At 36.1% G+C, this 24,418-nt stretch overlaps 3 protein-coding genes across 5 annotated transcripts; 1 reads left to right on the top strand and 2 right to left on the bottom strand.

The window, feature by feature from the left end:
• Positions 1-1,378: 1,378 nt before the first annotated feature.
• On the top strand, positions 1,379-15,186 carry LOC132307805 (uncharacterized). 3 transcript variants are annotated; one of them, XM_059805672.1, is made up of 10 exons: positions 1,379-1,731; positions 2,141-2,348; positions 2,615-2,849; positions 3,101-3,270; positions 9,498-9,640; positions 10,550-10,727; positions 10,892-11,465; positions 11,830-11,942; positions 13,993-14,236; positions 14,789-15,186. In XM_059805672.1, exons 2-10 carry the CDS (start codon positions 2,158-2,160, stop codon positions 15,014-15,016), a joined length of 2,076 nt encoding a protein of 691 aa, XP_059661655.1. In that variant the 5' UTR covers positions 1,379-1,731; positions 2,141-2,157; the 3' UTR covers positions 15,017-15,186. The 3 variants fall into 3 exon arrangements, with proteins under 3 accessions (XP_059661655.1, XP_059661654.1, XP_059661653.1); XM_059805671.1 differs by having other exon boundaries at positions 2,127-2,348; XM_059805670.1 differs by having other exon boundaries at positions 2,101-2,348.
• Positions 15,187-16,987: 1,801 nt separating this feature from the next.
• Positions 16,988-18,221, bottom strand: LOC132310378 (VQ motif-containing protein 20-like). Its single transcript, XM_059808556.1, has one exon. The coding sequence runs from the start codon at positions 17,886-17,888 to the stop codon at positions 17,238-17,240; it is 651 nt and encodes a 216-aa protein (XP_059664539.1). The 5' UTR covers positions 17,889-18,221; the 3' UTR covers positions 16,988-17,237.
• A 1,369-nt stretch (positions 18,222-19,590) lies between these two features.
• Positions 19,591-23,906, bottom strand: LOC132307804 (cleavage stimulating factor 64). The gene is made up of 7 exons (XM_059805669.1): positions 23,711-23,906; positions 23,466-23,543; positions 21,207-21,245; positions 20,542-21,126; positions 20,384-20,458; positions 19,836-20,018; positions 19,591-19,735 (listed from the first exon to the last, which is right to left on the bottom strand). The coding sequence occupies exons 1-7, from the start codon at positions 23,801-23,803 to the stop codon at positions 19,610-19,612; spliced, it is 1,179 nt and encodes a 392-aa protein (XP_059661652.1). The 5' UTR covers positions 23,804-23,906; the 3' UTR covers positions 19,591-19,609.
• Positions 23,907-24,418: the final 512 nt, after the last annotated feature.

Here is a 24,418-nt window from a genome sequence, read left to right as displayed (position 1 = left end):
TAATGAAAAGCTTAACAACAAAATTTTAAATCCTGAAATTTTAAGTGATAATTAATTTTGTTTTATACTTGGACAAAAAAACTCACACACTTCATTTTAGAGGAGAAACAACTAGGCTAGCCTAGGTAAAATTTTACACCCGTTTAAGTGATTGGGTTAATTTCATTGACAACTCCTCAGATTTGTTCAAATATCACTCTCAAATTTCTTTCAAAAATAGCTATCACTTACATTACAAATTTTCAGTCCGTTTTTCATTCACACCCCAATCGTTACTTGCACAGTTATGACACAATGTAAAATGATTTAAATACCTTTCGAAAATAACTATCACTCGCATTATAAGATTGTTAACCAATTCTGAGAGGTCACGATGAGGATTTGGATTTGAAAAACTAATTGAAATTGAAATATTTATTATTTATTATTTATGTTTGATACAATTCAGACGAAACTAAGTTGTTGTTGTTGTATTTTTTTTATTTTAAGTTTGGATATAAAATAAGATTAGGAATGAAAATAATATTATATAGTATGTTAAAATAATAAATAAAAATTTTATTTTGAAATATGATTACATAAAAATGATACCGTAAATTGAGTTAACATATAGAACGACAAGATTTATAATGTAATTTGATTTCATTACAAACTGCAATTACAAATGCTTTAATGTGAAAAAGAAAAAGAAGAAACAAAAGCAAAAAAGAAGTATGTAAGACTCATTCATACGAGATGTTGTTTTAAAAAATGGTTATAAAATTGTAACAACGTCAGTAGAAGGGGCAATGGCAGATCTAGTGGTGGATATATATATGTATATGTTCAAAAGTGTGTGTGTATATATATATATGTCTGTATGTATATATAGTTTTAGGGATATTTTAGTTTTTTTTTTTTATCATTCTTTATGTTAAATAGTTGTTTTAAAAAAGTTAAAGAGTATTTAAATCATTTTATGTTGTATCATAATTGTACAAGTAACGATTGGTGTGTGAGTAAAAAATGGATCAATAATTTGTAATGTGAGTGATAATTATTTTCGAAAATATGTTTAAGGGTGATATTTGACCAAATCTGAAGGGATGTCAATGAAATTAATCGTAATTGATTTCTCAAATTTTCTTCATTTAATGTGATGCTTATTTTATTTAAATTATATTTTTAAATATATTTAATAGTATTTAGTAATTTAGCGGTATCAACCTCTTATCTTCTAAAGAAATATCAGGGATTAGATGCTAATTAAACGACAACGTTTACACGTCAATACTTCACTAATTTTATTTTATTAGTATTATATATAAGTATTTTTTAACCAATATACTGTAAGAATACTTAACATTATTACAGATGATACCCATACAGAAAAGGGGCAGACGACGAAATTGGCCCCTTTTCAGTGCGTCACACTTCGCGCATCATAGCTCTTCTTATCCAACACACAATTATCATCTCTTTCTTCTTCATTTATTTTTTTATGTAATTCGAATACTCCAACACGGTAGAATCGGATATGCTGTCCTTTTAGATGAAGCTGTTAGAAGAAGTCATACCTATTTTGGCCTTTCGCTTTCGTACAGGGTTTCCGATTTCGAGAAATGGCGAAACGGGTTTTGCAGATAAGGGTTCATTGCATATGATCTCAAGATTGGGTTTTCAATGCGTTATTCAGTGAATTTTCGCGCGCCAACGTAGGGGTTTTGGGCCTTGAGTGATCGTACATTTCAGGTGAGTGTTTCCTGTGAAGTATAATTTTTTTCGGACAATTTTTACCTGGTTTTTGGATTAGAAAGGTGTTTGGTGAATAATCTGTGATCGGTTCATAAGGAATTGTATAAATTCAGTTTTATCAGTAGCAAATCTTGGTACTTGGGATTTATAATATTACTAAAAAAACGGTGCTTGGGCGTCAAATGGATAGGTTGTACCTGGCAAATAACCTGTAATTCATGAGAAGTTATAGTATCTCAAAGTTTTGTTTGCGAATTTGGATATTTGGGTATTGATGAATGAGCTGTTTATTGACTCCTGGGTAACAGATTGCATAGAAGTTGTTAAAATTGGAAATTTTAGTTTTTAAATGCAAGGTTTTTATAGGCAATGAAAGGGTGTCTGGCTTTCAGTTTCATTTTTTAAGGAGGGGGAAAGTTGGAGATGGCTATGGTGAGCAGAACCAGAAATATGCTTGAGGGTTTGATGAGAGAAGGATCATTCAAATGGTTGATTAAAGGTCGGAGTTCGTTTGAAGAAGAGGTTGAGGAGATTGGAAGGTCTCCGTCGGCTGGAAGGAACTGGATACCAGAGCTCTCTCCTGTGGCAAATATAGTGGTTCGTAGATGCTCAAAGTAAGCGCACTGCAACACACTGTGTATTTTGCATTGTTTACATTTTTTTCTATTTGTGATGGTAGGTTTTGTATTTTTTAGTGGTGGACTGCATGTTATTGGGTTCCTGATATACATACTGACTTTGCTGGTTTCATTTTATTGAATGGCGTGCTATGCTCCTGTTTTCAGCCCAAAATTTTCAGTACTTTAGTTTATGTGTGCCAAATGTTTGCCCTATTGGTACTTATAATCTCCTTGTGGAAAACAAAACAAAAATGATGCAGAATCCTAGGCATTTCTACTTGTGAACTTCGAGAAAAATTTGACGCAGAGGCTTCTGATTCTCTAAAGCATCCATCTTCGTTTGCACGGAACTTTTTGGAGTACTGTTGTTTCAGAGCTCTTGATCTGTCTACACAAGTAAAAGGCTATTTGGATGATAAAAAATTTCGACGTTTAACATTTGATATGATGCTTGCTTGGGAGTTTCCAGCTGCTGCCAGCCAACCGTTTGTTAATGTATGTTTATTTGTTTCATTATCTTTAAATTTTTTTGCATGGTTACGAATATGCACACTACTTCAAACACTATCGATCGTTTTTATTGCGGACTGGATCTTTCCCTCTCTCTCTCTCTCTCTCTCAAATTTGCATTTCTTGTGCTGTCTTCTTCTTCTAATTTATTCTTAAGGTAGGCCTATACTGAATACTTGTGTAAGATCCTGTTCTCACATTGGATTGTTTCTCTTGTGGCCCTTCTTTTGTTGAAGATGGATGAGGATGTCAGTGTTGGTGTTGAGGCCTTCTCTCGAATTGCGCCAGCTGTTCCCATAATTGCCAATGTTATTATCAGTGATAATCTTTTTGAGGTTCTTGCAGCATCAACTGGTGGTCGGCTTCAGTTCTCTATTTATGAAAAATACCTTAGTGGATTGGAAAGGTTGGTACTTGCATCTTATTCCTTTTTTGCCTTAGTGTAGGGGGATAATAATGCAGTTAGTTTGTTGGTGACTTTCTTTTCTTGAGGCAATCATATTGAGGATATTACCAATTTTCTTGTTGAACACATTGCCAATGAGTTATGTGAATTGGCTTATTCAGTTTTTTGTTCAACATCTTCCTCTCTTATATGATAGTTCAAATTATTTATAAGGTGAATTTTCTAACTGTAAGAGTTAAGAACTAACATAAGAAAATTGGTGGATATATCTTTCTCTTATACAATTTTGTTTAAGCTAGTCTTTACCTTTATGCTGTTGATTATGGCAGACATGAGTCAGACATGGGTCTGCCACTCTCCCTTATTACGTCGTCTTATTATTGGCTCAAATTTGGTATAGTGGTTTTGGATGGTCTACCACTCTCACTGTTTTGTCAGACATGGGTTTGCGACGTGGGTTATAGTGGTTTTGGATGGTTTGCCACTCTCACTGTTTTGGCAGACGTGGGTCTGCCACCATCTCTTATTATCAGCACTCCACTATCAGCATGTTAGCTAAACTCATGCATCAGTTCTCCTATAAATAGAGAACGTTGGAAGACTTTGTAAAATTTCCACCAATACGCTGAATGAGCTTCAGTGAGGGTTGAGTGAGCAATAAGTGTTGTGAGCCTTTTGTAACCCTTTTGGGTTTTGATACTTCCAAATATTGATCTTGAGCTCCCGTGGACGTAGGCACATTGCTGAACCACGTAAATCATTGTCTTCTTTGTGTGTGTGTTTTGCTCTTATTTATCATTTGTTATTATTTGTTTCATGCTTCTGCACAACAAATTGGTATTAGAGCACCAGGTTCGTTTTCTGTCCGCATACTATTCACAAGTTCTTTGGGGGTGATCGTGATCGTTGGAAAAGAAGATGGCAATCGCAAAATTTGATATTGAAAATTTTGATGGGTGAAACAACCTCAGCATGTGGCAATGCGAAGTTTTGGATGTTCTGACTCAAGAAAAGTTAGACACTGCTTTGGGGGTGGAGAAACCAGAAGAAATGGAGGAAGAAGATTGGAAAAAGATCAATCGTAAGGCTTGTGGTTAAATTCGGCTTTATCTTGGGAAGGATCAGAAATATCCTTTCATGCATGAAGTTTCTGCAAACAAGCTTTGGACGCAACTGGAGGACAAGTATATGACAAAGAGCATTGAAAATCGGCTCTATTTGAAGAAGAAGTTTTTCCGGTGTGATTATAAAGAAGATATGTCTATCTCCAAGCATTTGGACAATTTTAACAAAATTCTTGCTGATTTGCAAAATTTTAATGTTAAAATTGATGATGAGGATGAAGCATTACTATTGTTGAATTCTCTGCCTAATTCATATAAACATCTTGTTACCACACTACTGTATGGAAAAGAAGAAATTATATATGTTGATATCTCTAATACTCTCATGAATAATGATCCAAATTGAGAGGAGCATCAATTTCGGGCAGGAAAAATCTTGCCAAAGATGAATGTGCCTTTTTTCATAATAAAGGGCATTGGAAGAAGGATTGTCCTAAGTTGAAAAACAGGGATGACAAGAAGATTGCCGCCAACATTGTAAGCAATGACGATGAAACTGCAGAGTTTGCTTTGACTGTATCAGTTGGATCCAGTTCTCACGAATGGATTTTGGATTCGGGTTGTTCCTATCACATGTGTCCCAACCAGGAATGGTTCTCTAGTTTTCAGGAGCTGGATGGTGGAGCTGTTTTCATGGGCAATGATTATGCCTGTCAAACAAGGGGGATAGGAAATATCTGTTTGAAGTTGCACAATGGAATAATTAGAGTTCTCGAAGATGTTCGGTATGTACCGGATTTGAAGAAAAATCTTATCTCACTTGGATCATTGGCAGCAAAAGGCTATGAGATCATGCTGAAAGGCAATGGTCTGAAGTTTACCTATGGAGCTCTAGTTGTGATGAAGGATACGCGGGAGAGTAACTTGTATTTTCTCCTTAGAAATACAGTTACAGGCACAATAGCTGTTGCAGATAGTTCAGAGATAGATGCATCAGATATTACCAGATTATGGCATGCACGCTTGGGACATGCAGATGAGAAGGCTTTGCAGGGACTAGTGAAACAGGGTCTATTGAAAGGTGTCAGGACCTGCAAGTTTGGATTTTGTGAATATTGTGTTTTGGGCAAGCAGATGAGAGTCAAGTATGGCACTCCAGTACACCGGACGAAGGGAATACTTGATTATGTTCACACAGATGTTTGGAGACCTACCAGAGTTACATCTTTGGGAGGTAAGCATTGGTTTGTCTTATTTGTTGATGACTTATCTAGACGAGTATGGGTGTACTCCATGAAACATAAAGATGAAGTCTTAAAAGTGTTCTTGAAGTGGAAGAAGATGATGGAGACACAGACTGACAGGAAAATCAATAGACTCATATCCAATAATGGCTGTGAATACACATCGGACCCATTCTTGTAAGTATGCCAGAACGAGGGTATTGTTCGACACTTTATAGTCAGAGACACGTCGCAACAGAATGGGGTGGCAGAACACATGAATCGAATCTTGTTAGAAAAGGTTAGATGTATGTTGTCCAATGCTGGATTGGGCAAAGCATTTTGGGTTGAGGCTGTGACATACGCATGCCATCTTATCAACAGGTTGCCTGCAGCTGCAAATGAGGGCAAAATGCCTATGGAGGTATGGTCTAGGAAACCTGCTACAGATTATGATTTTCTTCGAATATTTGGTTGTACTGCGTATTTTCATGTTAAAGTGAGTAAGTTGGATCCTAGAGCCAAGAAAGCCATATTCTTGGGCTATAGTGAAGGTGTAAAGCGGTATAGACTTTGGTGCCCCGAGTTGAAGAAAATCATTAATAGCAGGGATGTTATATTCGATGAGTCTTGGATGCTGAAAAGTTCTCCTACACAGAACAAGACCAAAGAAGTTTCGCAGCAGGTGGAGCTTGAGGCTCCAATTGTTCTAGCTAGACCTGTAAGTAATACAGATGATGAGGAAACAGGTATAGATGAGGAGGAGGCTCCTACCCTGGAGACTCCGCAACAACCATATTCTATTGCAATTGGTAAATCAAGAAGAGAAATAAAGAAATCTGCACGGTTTACTGACATGGTAGCATACGCACTACCCATAGTTGATGATGACATTCCATCTACCTAGAGAGAAGCTGTCAAAAGTTAAGAAAGTGTAGATTGGAAGAAAGCAATAGACGAGGAGATGCAGTCTCTTTATACGAATCAGACTTGGGAATTGGTCTAGCTTCTAAAGGAGAAGAAGGCTTTAGGGTGCAAGTGGGTATACAACAAGAAGGAAGGCTCTTCAGGGCAAGACAATGTGAGATTCAAAGCTAGATTGGTGGCGAAAGGCATTCCATTCGTATTTTGCTAGCTTTGGTTATACAGTTTGATATCGAGTTAGCTCAACTCGATGTCAAAACTACTTTCTTACATGGTGATTTGGAGGAGGAAATCTATATGGCTCAGCCAGATGGATTCAAGGTTGTTGGAAAGGAAAATTGGGTTTGCAAACTGAAGAAGTCGTTGTGTGGGTTGAAACAAAGTCCAAGGCAATGGCACAAGCGATTTGATCAGTTCATGAAAGGGCAACAGTACACAAGAAGCCATTTTGATCATTGTGTGTATTTTCGTAAGCTTCGTGATGGATCATTTGTATATTTGTTCTTATATGTTGATGATATGTTAATTGCATCTAAGAGCAAAGTTGAAATTGATAAGTTGAAGATTCAGTTGAGTACTGAGTTCGAGATGAAGGATCTTGGTGAAGCTAAGAAGATACTTGGAATGGAGATTAGTAGAGATAGAATGAAGGGCACTGTTTTTGTCTCAGAAGCAATATTTGAAGAAGGTGCTACATCTTTTTGGTAAACCTGTAAGTACCCCTTTGGCCCTTCATTTCAAGATTAATGCTTCATTATCTCCAAGCACAGATGAGGAACGTGCACACATGGCTCATGTGTTCACACTTACTAGAGGACCGATGAATTGGAGGTCGACATTACAACCTACAGTTGCTTTGTCTTCTACAGAAGCAGAGTACATGGCAGTGACAGAGGCCATTAAGGAAGCCATATGGCTACATGGGTTGATTGAGGACTTGGGGATTATTCAGGAGCATGTTGATGTCTATTGTGACGGTCAAAGTGCTATTTGTTTGGCAAAGAACCAGGTTTATCATTCACGTACAAAGCATATTGATGGCCGTTTCCATTTTGTTCGTGAGATTTTGGATGAAGGCGATATTCTCCTTCAGAAGATTGGGACCGCGGATAATCCGGCAGATATGTTGACGAAGGTTGTAACGAAGGTCAAGTTTGAGCATTGCGTAGACTTGATTAACATCCTGCAAGTTTGAGCGCCTTTGGGCGCATTTGGAGGCAGTTCAAGGTCATGTTTGGAATACTTCACTTCGGAAGATATACATATTTTTCGCCAAGGTGGAGATTGTTGATTATGGTAGACGTGGGTTGGCATGGCAGACGTGAGTCAGACGTGGGTCTGCCACTCTCCCTTATTACCACTTCTTATTATTGGCTCAAATTTGGTATAGTGGTTTTGGATGGTCTGCCACTCTCACTGTTTTGGCAGACGTGTGTTTGCGACGTGGGTTATATTGGTTTTGGATGGTCTGCCACTCTTATTGTTTTGGCAGACGTGGGTCTGCCACCATCCCTTATTATTAGCACTCCACTATCGGCATATCAGCTAAACTCATGCATCAGTTCTCCTATAAATAGAGAACGTTGCAAGACTTTGTAAAATATCCAACAATACGCTGAATGAGCTTCAGTGAGAGTTGAGTGAGCAATAAGTGTTGTGAGCCTTTTGTAACCCTTTTGGGTTTTGATATTTTCAAATATTGATCTTGAGCTCCCGTGGACGTAGGTACATTGCCGAACCACGTAAATCATTGTCTTCTTTGTGTGTATGTTTTGCTCTTATTTATCATTTATTTTTATTTGTTTCACGCTTCTGCACAACATATACTTTCTAAGAATTTCACTAGAAATTATGAGAAAAAGGTTCATTGTTGTTAATAGATATAGATTTTAACTACTAGCTTAGGTGGTATTTGTACTTGGGATCAGGTTAATGAATCCTATTCTTCCAATTACGCTTTACCAAATACAAATATATACATATATATATACACATATATATATATATATTCATAAGTTCATATTTTTTGCTAGAGTTTCTAAATTCTAAGATACTTTGATTTGGTGGATTAACAGTCGTTTGTTGTGTAGCAGTACTATCCTTGAATAGCTTCAAATATTTCCATTAGATACTTATAAAAAAAATAAAAAAATAAAAACAAAAAGAAAAAAAAATAATTATTTCCATTAAGATACTATTTGAGTCCTATTTGGATATAGAATCCAGTATTCCAAGTTTTAAAAGCTTCATCCGTAGTTGTGTACCTTCAGGGTTTTCTAGCAACTATAAATATGGCCCTTCTTGTAAAATAAGATCAGTTAATTGTATTTCTTGCTCAAAGAACCGAGTGTAACCGTTCTATTATTAGTTTAGGCGTGAACACTAGACAAGCCTTCGTGGAGTAGGATGTATCTCTCTCCCTATTGCAATCCTTTTTGAACTAAATGTCACTCTTTTAACCATCAAACCCAAATCCGTGGGACTTAGACACCGTTGGTGATTGGTATGATAACCCTAAAACTAATAACGTTGTTTTTGGCATCACAGCGAACAAATCATCTACTATTTCTGCAATCATCCGTTTGATTGAATTCCTTTTGCTTTGGACTCATCATGTTACGAAGATATGGGAATTACCCCAAATGAAGCTCTGGAAGAATTCTCCAAGATAAAGAAGAATTCCATGGCATCATTTTTTATTTTCATTTTTTATGTTTTTAGATATTGTTAGGCTTTTTTTTTTTTTTTTTTTTTTTGATAAGTAAAAATATATTAGAAAAACGTTCAAAAGGGGAACGCGTCCCTAATACACAAAAACGAAAGAGCAAATAGATATTGTTTGGCTTTTGCGATGTTATCTTAAACTAACATGCGCGCACACACACACACACACACATATACGCTTTTCTGAGTCCACTTAAGTTTCAGGATTAGATAATTTATTTCACCACTAATTTATATATAAGGTGAGGGACACAAATCCAGTTCTCAAATCTTGAATTGGTTTTTTCTACAGGGCAATAAGAAAACTGCAGACACAATCGGAGTCATCTCTCCTTTCGGCTTTACGATCGGAAAGAGGGGAAAAGGTTTTGGAAGTGGATGGGACAGTCACCACCCAGCCGGTTCTTCAACATGTGGGAATTTCTACATGGCCTGGTAGGTTCTTGGGATAATTTAACTCTTCGGTCTTTAAAATGTCGTAGTTGAGTATGTATTATTTTAACCAAAAAGGGGTGAACTAAAATGGTAAATGCTTGCATTGTTGAGTGTGAGAATGTAGTTTTGGAGCCTGAGGACAACCATTCATAGGAGTGTAAGCTTAAGCCAAGCCCAGTATTATAGTGTTCAGGCTTGGCTCAGCGGTTTGGAAAATTTGGTTAATTTTCAACACATGATGAAACTCAAACTATTGCAGAGAGACAAATTATGCTTATCTGCTCGTTTGAATCAAAAAATTCCATACAATCTTTGAAGAGCGAAAAAAAAAGCCTTCTTGTTGTACTATGATTGGTCAAAATAGAATAGAAGTTTTATAATTTGAAATTTATTATACTATAAAGACAAAAGAGAAGGAGTGTACTGTGGACAGTAGACGTTTGGCCACAAATCTTAATCAATTTTGGACATTGACCTCCTGTTTATTGAGGATTGTAAAATCCAAAAGGTAGGAAAAGAGGCATGTAAGAACCTAAATTAACAGGATAACCTATTAAGAATTCATTCAGGGTTTATAGTAGCTCTAATTACAATAAATGCTGAAGTCATCGGAGGAATTCAGATTTTCATTATTTCCTCAGCTCAAACATCTGTATCATAGCCATAGAAATATGTCTTTATCCCTTGGTCATATCTTCAATATATATGCAAATCATTATCTCTAACAAACTTGAATAAGGGAATACATGGTGAAGACTACTCTGCAGTGTTTGGCACAGGTTCTTATATATGTTATGTCAATACATTTGAAAATCATTATCTTTAACAAACTTGAATAAGGGAATACATGGCAACGATTACGCTGCAGTGTTTGGCACAGTTTCTTATTTTATGTTCTGTGAATTGCAGGTCGATTGATTCTGACAGATCATGCGCTCTACTTTGAAGCTCTTCGTGTTGTGTCATATGATACGGCCAAAAGATATGATTTATCTGATGATCTAAAACAGGTTATTAAACCAGAGTTGACAGGACCATGGGGAACTAGACTTTTTGACAAGGCAGTCTTTTATAAATCAATATCCTTGTGAGTCTTGATGCATATCTGTTTTGTGTACTGGTCATAGTTAATCGTTTGACTCTCCAACATTTAATTTTTGTACATTATGCCATTCTATTATTTATTTGGTATGGGAACTTATTTCATATGTCTGAGAATGCTATTAAGTTTTTCTTGGGTTTTTGCTGTAGATCAGAACCGGTTGTAATGGAGTTTCCCGAGCTTAAAGGACATACTCGTCGTGACTATTGGCTAGCCATCATTCGAGAAATATTATACGTCCATAGATTTATCCACAAGTTCCAGATTTCAGGAGTTGAACAGGATGAAGTACTTTTAAAGGCTATACTTGGAATTCTGCGAGTACAGTCCCTTAAAGAAATAAGTTCTACAATACCACTTTGCTGCGAGGTTCTTCTCATGTTCAATCTTTGTAATCAACTTCCAGGTGGAGACCTAATATTAGAAACACTTGCGAACATGTCAACCTCAAGGGACCAAACTAACAATTCTTCTGCTGGAAACGGAATGTATTCTATATCGGCTTTGGCTATGGCTTCTAACTTTGGATTTGTGTTTGGAACAACTTCAAATGTTCCTAATGAAGCTAGCCTTGTTGTGGGGGAGATCACTGTGGGAGGGATGACTCCTTTAGAAAGGGCAGTTAAAGAATCTAGAAGCAACTATAAAAAAGTGGTGCTTGCACAAGAAACAGTTGATGGAGTTAAAGTAGAGGGCATTGACACCAATTTGGCAGTGATGAAGGTGTTGCGACAATAACTTACCAAAAACTTTGTTTTGTTTTATGTTTAAATTTTGATACATACTTTACGTGATTGGAAGATTGGAAAAGGAGCATAACTGAAAACCCCAAATAGTTGTAGGGCACTGAAAGATATTTCTCTCTCTCTCTGTCTCTCTCTCTGATTCGATTATTTTGCCAACCTCTACACTTTCACATTTGGTAAACAGACTGGAAAAACACAAATGTGAAATCCAATAATGTTTTACTCAACTAAATGGTGTTTTTGACTTGATATTTTACATGTTTTCCTTTCATCTACCTGCTACGGCTGAAATCATGAAAATTTTATCTTGTATTAACTTCTAAATTTGCTCATATTTGCAGGAGTTACTTTCTCCTGCTTCAGAAATTGGGAAGTGGCTTCTTTCTCTAGCATACTGGGAAGACCCTCTGAAGTCGTTGGCATTCTGTTTGGTTTTCACTTATATCATTTGCAGGTAAGATTGTTTTCTGAATGACTTATTTTCTGCAATGTGGTACTGTGGTCATCTGGACAAATTTAATACACGATACCAATAATAAGGTCAAATTTCTTTCTTTTTTAGTTGATATTGACCTAATGCAACATGGTGTTAGGCCTTGAACATTTGAATAAGGCATTTTGCATTTCACATTCTATATATGAATAATTCCAGCATTTAGGTTGAGTCATAGTGATTGTGGGATGTGGTTTGGATTTTTTGTAGTCTTAATATTCATTGATTATGAGTCTTGTTCTATGCTATTGTAGGTGTGCTGCTGGTACATTTGTATTTATTTTTGTCACGTTTTGATAATTTCGAGTTTTGCTAGACTGGTTGTAGTCGTGTCCATTAGTCATTTTTGGGTCTAGCATTGTTATGGGATGGTGTTATTTACTAGTTCTAGAAATATCTTACTAGGCAAAATTTCAAAGTTCCAAATTTTGGTACTAGTCCTGGAAGTATGACATATATATATATATATATATATATATATATATATATTCTTGTTAAGTGGAAGGACAAGTTCAACAGCCTGTATAGGGGTGGCAATTCGTGTTGGCGTGTCGTGTTCGTGTCGACACGATTACGACACGGACACGATTAGGGTTGACACGAACACGACACGATTATTAATCGTGTCTAAAACCCTTGACACGAATACGACACGATTATTATACGTGTAACACGACACGACACGCATAACCTGTTTAATAAATGGGTTAAGACTTGACACGACACGAAAAGACACATTTAAGTCATTTTCGACACGAATACGACATATTTTACTAATCGGGTCATTTTTGACACGAACACGACACGTTTATCTGACACGTTTAGTTAATCGGGTTAATCGTGTCATAATCGTGTTTACAGGGTCAAACACGAACACGACACGTTTAGTTAGCGGGTCAATCCGTGTCGACACGATTATGACACGAACACGATTAGCCCAAACCCTAACCCGCTTATCTCGTGTCGTGTTAGCGTGTCGTGTCAAATATTGCCACCCCTAAGCCTGTATATATGTATGTTATCATCTGATGCAATGGAGATTTTTTTTTTTTTTTTTTGAGAATAATGGAGTTGTTTTTTCTTTTCTTTTTTTTTCGCCATTTTTCCCGAGGAAAAGCTTATGATACTTTTGAGTTATCGTCATTAATCAGTTCCCCGATTCTAGTTACTCAACTAAATGTTTTAAGATTATGGGGAAGCATTGGTGTTTGATAGGGTATGGTGGAGGATTACAAACCCTTTGCTGCATTTTGTGTAGCTCATTGTTGCCAGTCCGAAAAAGAGAAGAGATATATTTTAAGAGTATGTTGAAATCTCAATGAAAGATATTTGACAGGATGACTCCAGGAAGTTGCTTTAATAGCAACTTGAGATTAGGCCTGTCTATTGGGTTGGCTAATCTAGCTGAAGTAGCTCAAACTCGGTTTAAAATCAGAAGGATGAGCTTTGGGGAAACTCTGAGCTAGCCTGAATGTAATGATTTATTAGTAGTTATAATAAAAGTGGGAATGATGCAATAATAATTCTTTGGTTAATAACCTAGGATTTGAACCAAAGCCCAAGGGGTGGTACTTTATAAAAGCTCAACCAACAACACAACAATATATATATATATATACACACACACACACATATATATTTGAATTTCTAAATGGAGAAGATATTCAAAGAGGTAACAGATATTTAAATATTTTTTATGAAGAGGACTGGGTCTGAGTTTGGACCAAGCAAGGCTGATACACACCCACCCGCCCACGCACACATATATTTGCACACATACAACAATGTGAGAAGGATAAAGTGGTCCATGAAAAGGGTAAAGCATGTGCTTTGAAATATATATATATATATACACACACACACACACACACGTATATGTATGCTTGTATGTGTAACAGTAGTTATGAGGAACTATAGGAAGTGAAGGTAATGAAAAGATGGAGCGGAAGTAGGGGAACAGAAAAATTAACATGTCCTGCTGTATCTGAATTTACTGGATATCCATTTGCAGGGGATGGCTGAGCTATGCCTTTGCATTGATGCTCATCTTTATGGCTGTCTTCATGGTACTTACACGGTGCTTTTGTCAAGGAAGGCCAGTTGATGGACTCAAGGTAATAGCACCTCCGCCAATGAACACCATGGAGCAGCTTTTGGCTGTTCAGAATGTAATTTCTCAAGCTGAAGAGGTCATCCAGGACGGAAACATTGTTCTTCTCAAATTGCGTGCCTTGCTCATTTCAATTTTCCCTCAGGTGATATTTTCTTTTGCCCTTTATAGGTTGCACCCTTTTTCTCTTTACATATTTCCCTTTAATAAATTCTACAGTGGTTATTTATATTTTCTATGGTGAATGTCTTAGAAAAGTATTGTATGAGGTATGGCTCCTCAATGAGACGTCAGGTCTCCTGCATCACATCATGTCCCATAAGGCTTTTTTTTTCTTTATTGCCAAACAGGTTGAAAAATAGAAGAAAATAATGGAACTATTACAGCTTGTGCTTTTAGCGAGTAATTATTATTATTATTATTATTTGGTAGTGTTCCATTTAGCAAATATAGAATAGCATTCTGTGCATGTGGAGATTAGTCACTGAAGAAATAAGTGAGGCTCTAACCTAAGAGGGGTTGCAACCTTAAAAGATGTTTGATGCATAGAAAACAAATTGTTCTTGATTTTTAAGGTGTTCTTCTGTTGGTGCCGAAGCGTTAGTAATTAGTGTTTTAAATATGCTCTGGTCTCAAAATTTATAAGTTCAACACTCGCCACAGTTGCATTTTTCTTACATGGGGTCTTTATGTTCAGGCAAGTGAGAAATCTGCAGTTGCTCTTTTGGTAATGGCGTTGGTTCTGGCCTTTGTACCAATCAAATACACAGTTTTACTGGCCTTTTTGGAGGCATTTACCAGGTACTCGCCTCCTAGAAGAGCCAGCACGGAAAGATGGACAAGGAGATTGAGAGAGTGGTGGTTCAGCATACCAGCTGCTCCTGTTGTTCTTGAAAGAGCAAATGAAGACAGAAAGAAGAAGTGATGTAATTATTTGTAAATGTACATGCACATATATTTTTTAATATCTTTTGATGCTCTTCATACCTTGGAGGCTTAGAGACATTTCTAGGAGTGTAAATCTGTACGATGAAAAGGAAACAGAATAATGAGAGTTATTTTTTAGTGTATAATTATGCCTCGAATTCTCAGGAATTGTGTTCATCTTTTGCTTACCCAGTACTCACTACAAAATTTGAAACATTTTTTAGGAAAATGTTAGGTATACTGTATATGGTCTTCCTTTTATTTATTTATTTTTTTTCCCTCATGAAAATGCTTGGTATACTGGGTATGTTACCTATTAATATTCGCCCATTGATGTGTTTAGGATATTGAATTAATTGGAAACTGGGTCATTTTATCGTGAAAGTGTTCTGATGATTCATCTCTCTGATATTGGGATTCTACTGTCAGGATGTTTTATGTTTTTGCTTTGTGTTGTGGTTTTGGTTTTGTTTTTATTTTTATTTTGAATTGGTGTTGTGGTTTTGTTAGTAGGTGAAAATTTGGATACGCACTTTATTTGTTACGGTGGTATTAATGACATGGTATTATTAATTTATTAAATATTAAAGTAGATCATTTTTACTTGCGTGAATGAGATAGATTTGAGTGATGATATGGATGACATGGTATTACAGGTGTAGGAAAGTCATTTTCGAAAATATGTACTTCATTCAACTGCATACTTGTCTTCTTGTGTTAGTAATTCCTTGGCAGTAGTATTCATGTAATTTGCTTGACGCCGTTCGCTTCAAATTGAGCACTAAAAGAAACAACTGGTCACGAACCCAAGAGATGACGGTTTTATTTGTGGGGACATAACTGATTTTTTTTTTTTTTTTTTTTTTTAATTTTTTTTTACTTACCAAAAAATAAAAATAAATAAAGGACAAAGATTTTTTTTTGAAGAATAATGTTAAGTGATGTGAAACAAATAGCTGCCAATGGAACATTTACGTGGCACTTGAATTTTTTTCGGTGGAACAATATGACATGTTCGGTTCAGTTCGAAATGTGTCCAAATATCTCAATTTTTTTTAAAAGTTCATTCAAAATTGAACAGATCAGGATGTACTGATTCCGAATCCAAACTTTCTTTGAGGTTCTAAGTAAACGCCGTCTCGTTGACTATCTAATAGTTATTTTCCTTTCACATGGATTAAGTCGGCTTAGTTTTTGGCTTTGAAAGGTACTGGTGTTTTTTTTTTTTTTTTTTTTTTTTTTTTTTTTTTTTTTTTTTTTTTTTAATCCAGATGTAAAGGAACCAAATTTTTATGTGAGCCTTCCTTCTTGAACTCTGAGAAGTTTGAATCTTCTACGCCTGTTAGTGGAAAAAAGAAAAAAGAAAAAAGAAAAAGAGGAACTAACATATTATAACTATATACAAAGAAGAAAAAGATGGAATGTAAAAACGAAATAAAATGAGATAAGGAACACGTGCACTGCACATGCGCCCGTTTACAAAAAAAAAAAAAAAAAAACTAGTTGCCGGTTTTCATATTTCTCTAGCTTCTTGTTGAAGCACCTTAACTGATTGCGCTTTATAATATAGTTGGCGGATTAAGAGCTAAATTTTAGTTACAACTTACTTAATTGTTGCCGCATTAATTACTACTTTTAATGTACAAGAAGATTAATTGTTAACTTTTACATGCTTCATCGATCAGTAAAATTCCCCAAAATTAAAGTGACTACTTTTGTCATTTTTGTGATATTGAGATATATATTTTTATTGAGAGAGAGCCAAACAACATACAAAAATGGATGTCAACTCCATTAATCTCCATGAATACACTAAAAAAAAAATAGTAATACTGTAATAATTATCATTTATATACTCTAATATTTAATGACAATTAATGAATCAAACAAAACAAAATCTCTTAGGTCCGACTCCTCCATTGGGGTCAATCCTTGCTGATTTTTTTTTTTTTTGGCTATATGGAATTAAGAAAACACAATATATTGAATCAAAAAGGAAACAACACCACGAAATTAATTTTAAAAGAATCTGATTATTCAACAACTATATATAATATGTCTGGAAAAGTGATTGAGAAAATCACCTTTAATTTTCATGTTTTATAAAATAAAATAAAAACCAAAACTTTTATTTCTGTGAAATCTGAAGAAAAAAGAAAAAGAAAAAAGAGAGAAGAAAGGATCTTCTTACCATTACTAAAATTCAAATTATTAAATCTTTAAAACTCTCTACACTCTTTGATGTCTTCCAAAGTGGAAGAAAATGAGAGAGAATTTCTCATATTAGGCATTAAAAACAAGGAATCTGTGTAGTTGTAAAATGGAGGTTGATTGGAGCACAAGAAATCATTAGGGTTCTTTCCAAAAACCGGTGGGATATTGTTGAAACATGGATTTGGAGGATCAAAAAGAGGAGGCACCACCGGGCTCGAATTCACCTGAACATCCCCCACACTGCTCCCAATCTCATCCGTGATAACCGAAGACGATTCACTGTCATCATTGCTGACATGGGTGGACGACGTCGTTGTATGATCATCCTGCTTCCACCTATCTTTTCCCGGTTTCGCCATAGCTTGATGATCAGCAGCTGTATCGTCCTCGGACCGCGTGAGCCCGGTGAGTTTCTGCACCAATGCCATGAAGTCACGAGGGTGCGTGTGTATAATCTTGGGAGAATGTGTGTATATGATCACCGGATGGCGCGGCTGAGGCTTGGTTGTGGCCATCCCCGGATTGACTAAGGATGATTTGGAGGATGAGGAAGAGGTGGGTGGTGATTTCTTGATGAAATGCGAGTCTCTCGTTAATTTTAGAGGAGATGGGCACAACCCATTCATGTCCCTCTTCGTAAATTGTGTCGGGCTCATGGTGTTGATCGAATTCTCTCTCTCTCTCCCCTAAAATGATGAACAACCCTAATAAATATATATATAAATGAATGTGTGTGTGTTTATGTATAATATTAATTGTATATACAAGACTAGAATGGGATGCAAGGTGTTTTTTTCTTTATATGGTTGTTGTTGGAGAAGATGGAGAGGGATGGAAGTGAAGGTGAGAGGATAGGAGGGAGAGTTTGTGCGTGTTTGTATATTTATAGAAGATTGGATATAATCAGGTGGTGGCAAATACTGTGTGATTTAATCGTAAGCGTACATCTAAGGTGATTGGGAAGTGTGAGAGTTGAGGAGGGGAATTGACGGTGGTGATGGAAGACAAATGGGATGAGTTGATTGATTTTGGTGTTTGAATCAGAGGGGTTATCGGAATGCCGTTGGAGGGAGGGTCCCACCTGTCCACCGCAGCGTATATGTTGGCCGTTGGGAGGCGACGGATTTGGCGGCAAAACAAGGTTAAGTTTCCAAATAGGATTTGGAACGCTGCTGCTGTAGCTGTGCGCACATTATGTTGTCCCGCATGCTCCTATATCTACATATATATCATCCTCGTATTATCTCAAACCTTATCCCAGATATAAATATATATATATATTCACACATTCACTATATCTTGGACATTAATTTGAAAATATGATTTAATTATAGGATTTTTTTTTTTTTTTTTTAGATCAAACTGTGTTAGTCATCCTATTATGTACTGTTTTTAGATGACAAATCATCATCACGTTCTCTTTTTTGTTGTTGATTAGATGTCAAATTAGTTTTATGAGGTGGTGCTTGTTAAAAGAATCGTTATTTAGGGTTCAAAATATTTCTATCACAAATTCATATTCACTTTATTATGGAGTATAAAATTTCAAATTCATCAATATGCAAATTTAAAGTGAATCTAAACTTTTTGAATACTTCATTTTTTATAATTAGAGTTTAATAAAAGCTCTTCTCAACTTTCTAGAAGAATAAAAATATTTTTCTATATATAACGGAGAATTGGGGGAACTAATTTCAAGAAAACGTATATAATAAGGTAAAGAACGTGTAATTGGGTGGGAACTAATTTGAAGAAAAGAGATGAGATGTGATCATAGTTTACTTTTGATTCCAAATGAGTGGACTAGCCATCAAATTGGAACTTTCTGCAAGTTGTCTTGGTCTCTTTCCGATTATTTTATATTGCAGCCCTCAGAAAGCTCGTGCAAAACCTTTCATGTGAAAAATGTGAGAAATAAAAAACTCATTCAACATCATCATCTGTTTTACCCAGAAAGGATGGAACTATTTATCCACATTGACTACCAAAAAGTAAATTTTTAAATAATCTTTGACTACAAGGAAATTTAACGACGCCTTTGAACGTTTCAGACCAAACTCAACAAATGTTTCCAAAAGCCAAATGAAATAAAGCATCCATACATACTAATAATTAAGATTAGGCAAGTGAAAAGGAAAAAGAAAATCAAGGAACTGAAGTTCACAAGAACCTCAGAAAGAAAATGCGGCAAACACAAAATGAGCAGAGGTATAGCAGCAGCCAAACAGACTTCTCGACTGAGTCCAGTTCATAGCTTTAATGAGATTGCCGGAGATGATGGCATATCCATATCTGCCAAAATGAGAGCGCCAAAGAGAAAGGTCAATCCCCACTGCTTCTCTTCAGAGGAGAATTGAATTTTTTTTTTTTTGTCAATTTATTGGCGCAGCATCTGTTGCAACTGAAGCACTTGATTTCTTTGCTCTGGAGGCAAGAGATTAATTTGTTCAGGTGTCAGGCTCATGACCTGTTGAAGTAGTGCCTTCTCCATCTCGGGGCTTAACTGCAAAATCACAAAATTAATGTCAGTCTAAATGAAAACATTGTGCCAATCATGATAATTTTAATTTTTTATTTATATAGAAACTATGTGGATAGATTACCGGTGGGGCACGAGACTGCTGATTGCCCGCTCCCATCAGACCAGGGACCAATGGGGGTGGTCCTGGAAGGTGTGTTTCAGCTGTATTCTCAGGCAGACCAGGCATCCAAGCAGATCCCCTGTCTGCTTGCATGGAGTTTCCAACCTGACTATTGAATTCTGTACCTAAATGTGAACCTCCAACCTGAAATATAGATTCATTCCATAGGCATGATTGTCGTCAAGTTCAGGAAATCATTGTATTATAGTCATACAAGGAATTTTTATGAATCAATAGACAGTTTAGCAAAATCACAACTTCTATAAGGCAACAATGGAGAAACTGAAAGTAGAAGACTGGGGTAGGATTACAGGTTGACGATTTTACTCACTACCTCAATAAAGGTTTCAGAATAAATATATATTGGATTTGTATCTGTGTGGAAAAGAAAATGATTCAAAAAGCTTCTTGATATAGGCATTCATAATCATGCTAGCCAGCCCTGAAAGAACCACTAGCAACATAGCACTGTCATATTCACCAAATTTAATAACAAAAAGAAGGCATACCTGATACAATGATTGAGGTGGCAGCTGACTTGGAAGTGGTGGCTGTCCTTGCAGAAATTGAGGTTTGAGAACTGACTAGATAATTAAATAAAAATTAACGCCTAAATTTTATACATCAAAATTAATTATAAACTCATGAACTTCACTCTGTGGCTTACAGGAAACATAAATTGTGAATGATGAAGCTGAGGTGCACCAGAGTGCTGGAAACCCACATTCGGCCCCATTTGTGAGTGAACCTGATGAGGGAAAACTGGCATTGAAGGTGGTCTGGGTTGTGGAGGCAAGGGAGGTTGCTGCGGCAGATGAGGAATACCACTTGTCTGTAATGGTTGTTGCAACTGGGTGGTGGCAGTAGGTATTGGGGGTTGGAGAAGTGAGGGTGGTTGGGAAGCAGAATGGATTGGAAGTGGAGGGGTATTAGGAATTTGAGAGGCTTGTGGAAGCGACATTGTTGATGCTTGGCCATTATGATGTCCCTTGGGCTGCTGCACTGACTGTAAGGGATGTGAAGGCAAGGATTGGGAATGAGGGTTGATAGGAGGAGCAGCAGCAGATGAGATTTGAATCAATGGTTCGTTTTGCTGTTGCTTTCTAATGGGATTTGGGGTCTCCGATGCACTTATTCCTGGCAATGAGTGAGCAACATGAATGTTTGACTGCTGAGCTGGCTGTGCTGATTGCTGAGGATGCTGTGCTGATTGCTGAGGATGCTGTGCCACTGCTGGTTGGATGCTTGGAATCTAAACAAAGATTGAAAAACTACTTCAGATGCACCAAAGTAAAATAAAAGGGGACAGTTCCAATAGTACTGAAAGCATACCACTTGAGGAGGCTGAACCATCCCAAGCATAATTTGTGCCTAACAGGAGACATATTAAAGAAAACATGGTTAGCAGCTAGATATAAGCAGTCAATATGAAATAAAACACAACCTAAATAGAACATGTCAACTACAACTTTAGTTTTACCAAACAGTGACTTACTGCTACATCTCAAGGGTCAAAAACATAGTCTGTCAAGCTTCTTACACCTTTGAGAGTTGCCTCTAATTAACACACACACACACACACAGAGTTTGCATATACATAATTTCCGGAAACATAATCTCATGCATGCTTAAAAATTTCTTATCATCCTTAGGTCACATAATTAACTTCAGAAACCAGTCAATAAGGACTTGAAGAAAACCGATTGAGAGATAGGACAGTAACCCAAAGCTCTGAATACGCGCATAGTTTATTTTAGACCTAGAGAGGGTGCAAATAGATCTTATTGATACTTTTTGTTAATAACTAACGCTTTAAATGGTTTTTGACTCTTATTCAATATTTCGTTTGTTCAGTTATCCACGTCTCAAACTTAATTACAAACACATAAAACAGTAAAAATCAAGTAAAGCGGCACACAATTTTCACATAGAAAACCCTAGTAAGGGAAAAACCACGGGCCACTCGGACCAGGCATGAACAATCCACTATGAAGAAAGGTTTACAACACTAGGTTAGCAGACTCTAACCCCAAGAACCCCTTAGTACCTTTAAGTCAGACTCATGCCAGACGAACGTCCTCAGACTCTAAACTCATGTGAGACAATCGTGCTTGGACTTTGCTGCTGCCAATCAACAAACTTGATCACCCACAATTTTGCCCTCTATGGTTGTTCAAACCTTATTCTTCACAATGTTGCCAGGTTGTTATGTTGTAATCTCTCATTAGCTCCTTGCTTTGAAACTGTCATACCGTAAACTATGGTTTTCTATGCAAACCCTAATTGATTTTCAAAGCTCTCTTTCTAAAAGATATAAACTAGAGAAACCCAAGACTTACTATGACCCATATATATAGCCAATATAAGAGTATTATGTAAAGTAAGAAAGTAAAACCAATTTTAATTTTTGATGCAATACAATGTTGATCGACCAAACTTGTTCCAGAAGCCTTCGAGCGATGTGCCTGCTAGGTTCAAACAAAATTCAAATGGTTGATGCATCGCTCAAAACTCACTATCTTCCAACTTATTTTCTGCTCAAATGTTTGATCGATCCATCATCCTTTTGATTTGATTGATGTCCATGGTTTTTTTTTTTTTAATTAAAAAAATATAAATTTGATTGATTGATCGATTAATGACCATGATGAATTCTTCGACACGTTCTTCATTGTTCTTCATCTTCCGCAACTATAGAAAAATGACTCAAGACATTTTGTTCAACCCAAGAACCATAATTCTGTGAAGGAATTTACCAACACATAATATCCTAACACCAACTAGCATTACATTAAATTCCAATGTATCTGAAAAGGAAGCAACCTACAATGTAGATCCAGGAGAAGGAAAACAAAACCCTAATTACGAAAAATATAAAACTAGAAATTGCTATCTCAAGGTTTATAATTTTGCTTGACTTGGATTCTCCCTATGTATCTTTGACTTCTCAAAAACTTTGATTCATTCCCTTGGTGAAGTGTATGACGCTATAATATCAATGGTACTCTTGTGAGCCACAAGGCAGGTTGTGAGAAGAGTAAATTTTCATCTTTTCCAAGTTCTGTGAACTAGATGAAGCGTTTTCATACGGGACTGTTTGGCACTAGTGGAAATCATGCCAATAGTTGTTTTGATGCTTGCATAACATGAAGCTAGACCTAAGTTTGAGACCGCTAAGGCAGATGTTGTGTTCCTCGAGAAGAATACACTGACTACGTAAGCAAATTCCATGTTTGGTTTTCTTTCTAGGAATTTCAAACCATTAAGCGAATTCCGTGTTCATTACTATATAAAAATATAACTTTGAAGTGATTGCCAACTCTAAATTCATATCAATATATTACAACACCTTGAAACAAACCGTGTAACAATGTGTGTAAACTAAATTCAGGATTTTGAAACGGAAAAAATAAAATAAAAAATAGCATTCTAATTTCTAGAAAAAATTAATTTTTTTTAATTGTATATGAAACCCTAATTTCAGAGTCACACAAAAGAAAGGCGAAAAGGATGCAACAAAAAACGAGCAAGAAAGACCAACGAAAAGAAACAAACACGAGTACAAAGTTGAAACCCTAAATGAATGAATACCTGAAAGAGAGCTCTAGTCAAGAGCGGGTTTTGGATGAGAATTTGTCTCGCTTGTTGCTTGTTCTGTTCGATAAGTGTCTGCACATGTAACGCAAAACAATAAGCATACAATTGATTTATTATTATTGTTACTTTTTTCTACTAGCCAGTATTTGGAGCAAAAAGAAGTTGGAAAAGAAAACGAAAGAAAAAGTGGATTGAAATTGAGAAAAATAGAAAGAAAATAAAAGAAGAGAATGATTTGCCTTCATCTGAGACATTATGTCGTAGAGCTGGTTCTTTGACATCCCGGCAAGATTAATAGATACATCTTCGCCGGTGATCGGCTTCCCGGCCATTGTTTAGGAGGAAGAGGAAGAGGAAGAGGGTGATTCCACACAGTGGGCGATTCTTCTTGCTAGTTCCTTGGGTTGCGAAGATGGCTCTGTGCCGTTTAGGGCCTTCAATGAGGTTCAATTTAATTAAGAATCGTTTGGGCCCAGAGGGTATGGGCCTTAAATTAAGGAGCTCAAGCCCACGTGATCTCTTGATTTACTTTTGGATAAATTATATACGGTGTTCAGTATTTATTTCTAGCGTTATTTTTCCCGATCAAACTTTATAAAATGATAATTTTGTATTTCTTTTTAACTTGTACTAACATAATATATTGTTATAATATAAGGAGATTATTGACTTTTCACATTTAAAGTCACTTTTTGACCAAATTTAAGAAAGATCAAAGTAATAAACATCGATCTGTTTGTAATTTGTACAAGCATAAAAAAAAAGTCAATGCAATTTACCCTTTACTATTATTTTTTTTTAATTTTTTGTCCAAGTTGATTGAGACATATCATCTAATTATATCCAACAAATGATGATTAAACTCAAACCTATAATAGATCATTTGCACCAAAGGGATGTGTATTTGCAAAGTTTTCTTTTAATAACCCTTTCAATCCAAATATTAT

Source organism: Cornus florida, unplaced genomic scaffold (genome assembly GCF_030987335.1).
Source record: "Cornus florida cultivar Cherokee Brave unplaced genomic scaffold, ASM3098733v1 CherokeeBrave_3.0.0_Hap2_Chr05, whole genome shotgun sequence".
In the NCBI taxonomy this organism is placed as follows: Eukaryota; Viridiplantae; Streptophyta; class Magnoliopsida; order Cornales; family Cornaceae; genus Cornus; species Cornus florida.
Note: the sequence above shows the minus strand (reverse complement) of the source record. Positions and strands in the feature narration are given on the sequence as shown.

Bases quoted from the DNA above. Each gene is read 5' to 3' on its own strand.
- LOC132307804 (XM_059805669.1), bottom strand. From the start codon at position 23,803: ATGGCCGGGAAGCCGATCACCGGCGAAGATGTATCTATTAATCTTGCC. The intron at 21,127-21,206 runs GTATGCTTTCAG...ATCTTTGTTTAG, and splicing joins TGGTTCAGCCTCCTCAAGTG to ATTCCAAGCATCCAACCAGC. The intron at 20,459-20,541 runs GTAAGCCACAGA...TTAATTATCTAG, and splicing joins ATTCACAATTTATGTTTCCT to TCAGTTCTCAAACCTCAATT.
- LOC132310378 (XM_059808556.1), bottom strand. From the start codon at position 17,888: ATGAGCCCGACACAATTTACGAAGAGGGACATGAATGGGTTGTGCCCA.
- LOC132307805 (XM_059805672.1), top strand. From the start codon at position 2,158: ATGGCTATGGTGAGCAGAACCAGAAATATGCTTGAGGGTTTGATGAGA. The intron at 3,271-9,497 runs GTTGGTACTTGC...TTTTTTCTACAG, and splicing joins TACCTTAGTGGATTGGAAAG to GGCAATAAGAAAACTGCAGA. The intron at 11,466-11,829 runs GTGTTGCGACAA...TCATATTTGCAG, and splicing joins CCAATTTGGCAGTGATGAAG to GAGTTACTTTCTCCTGCTTC.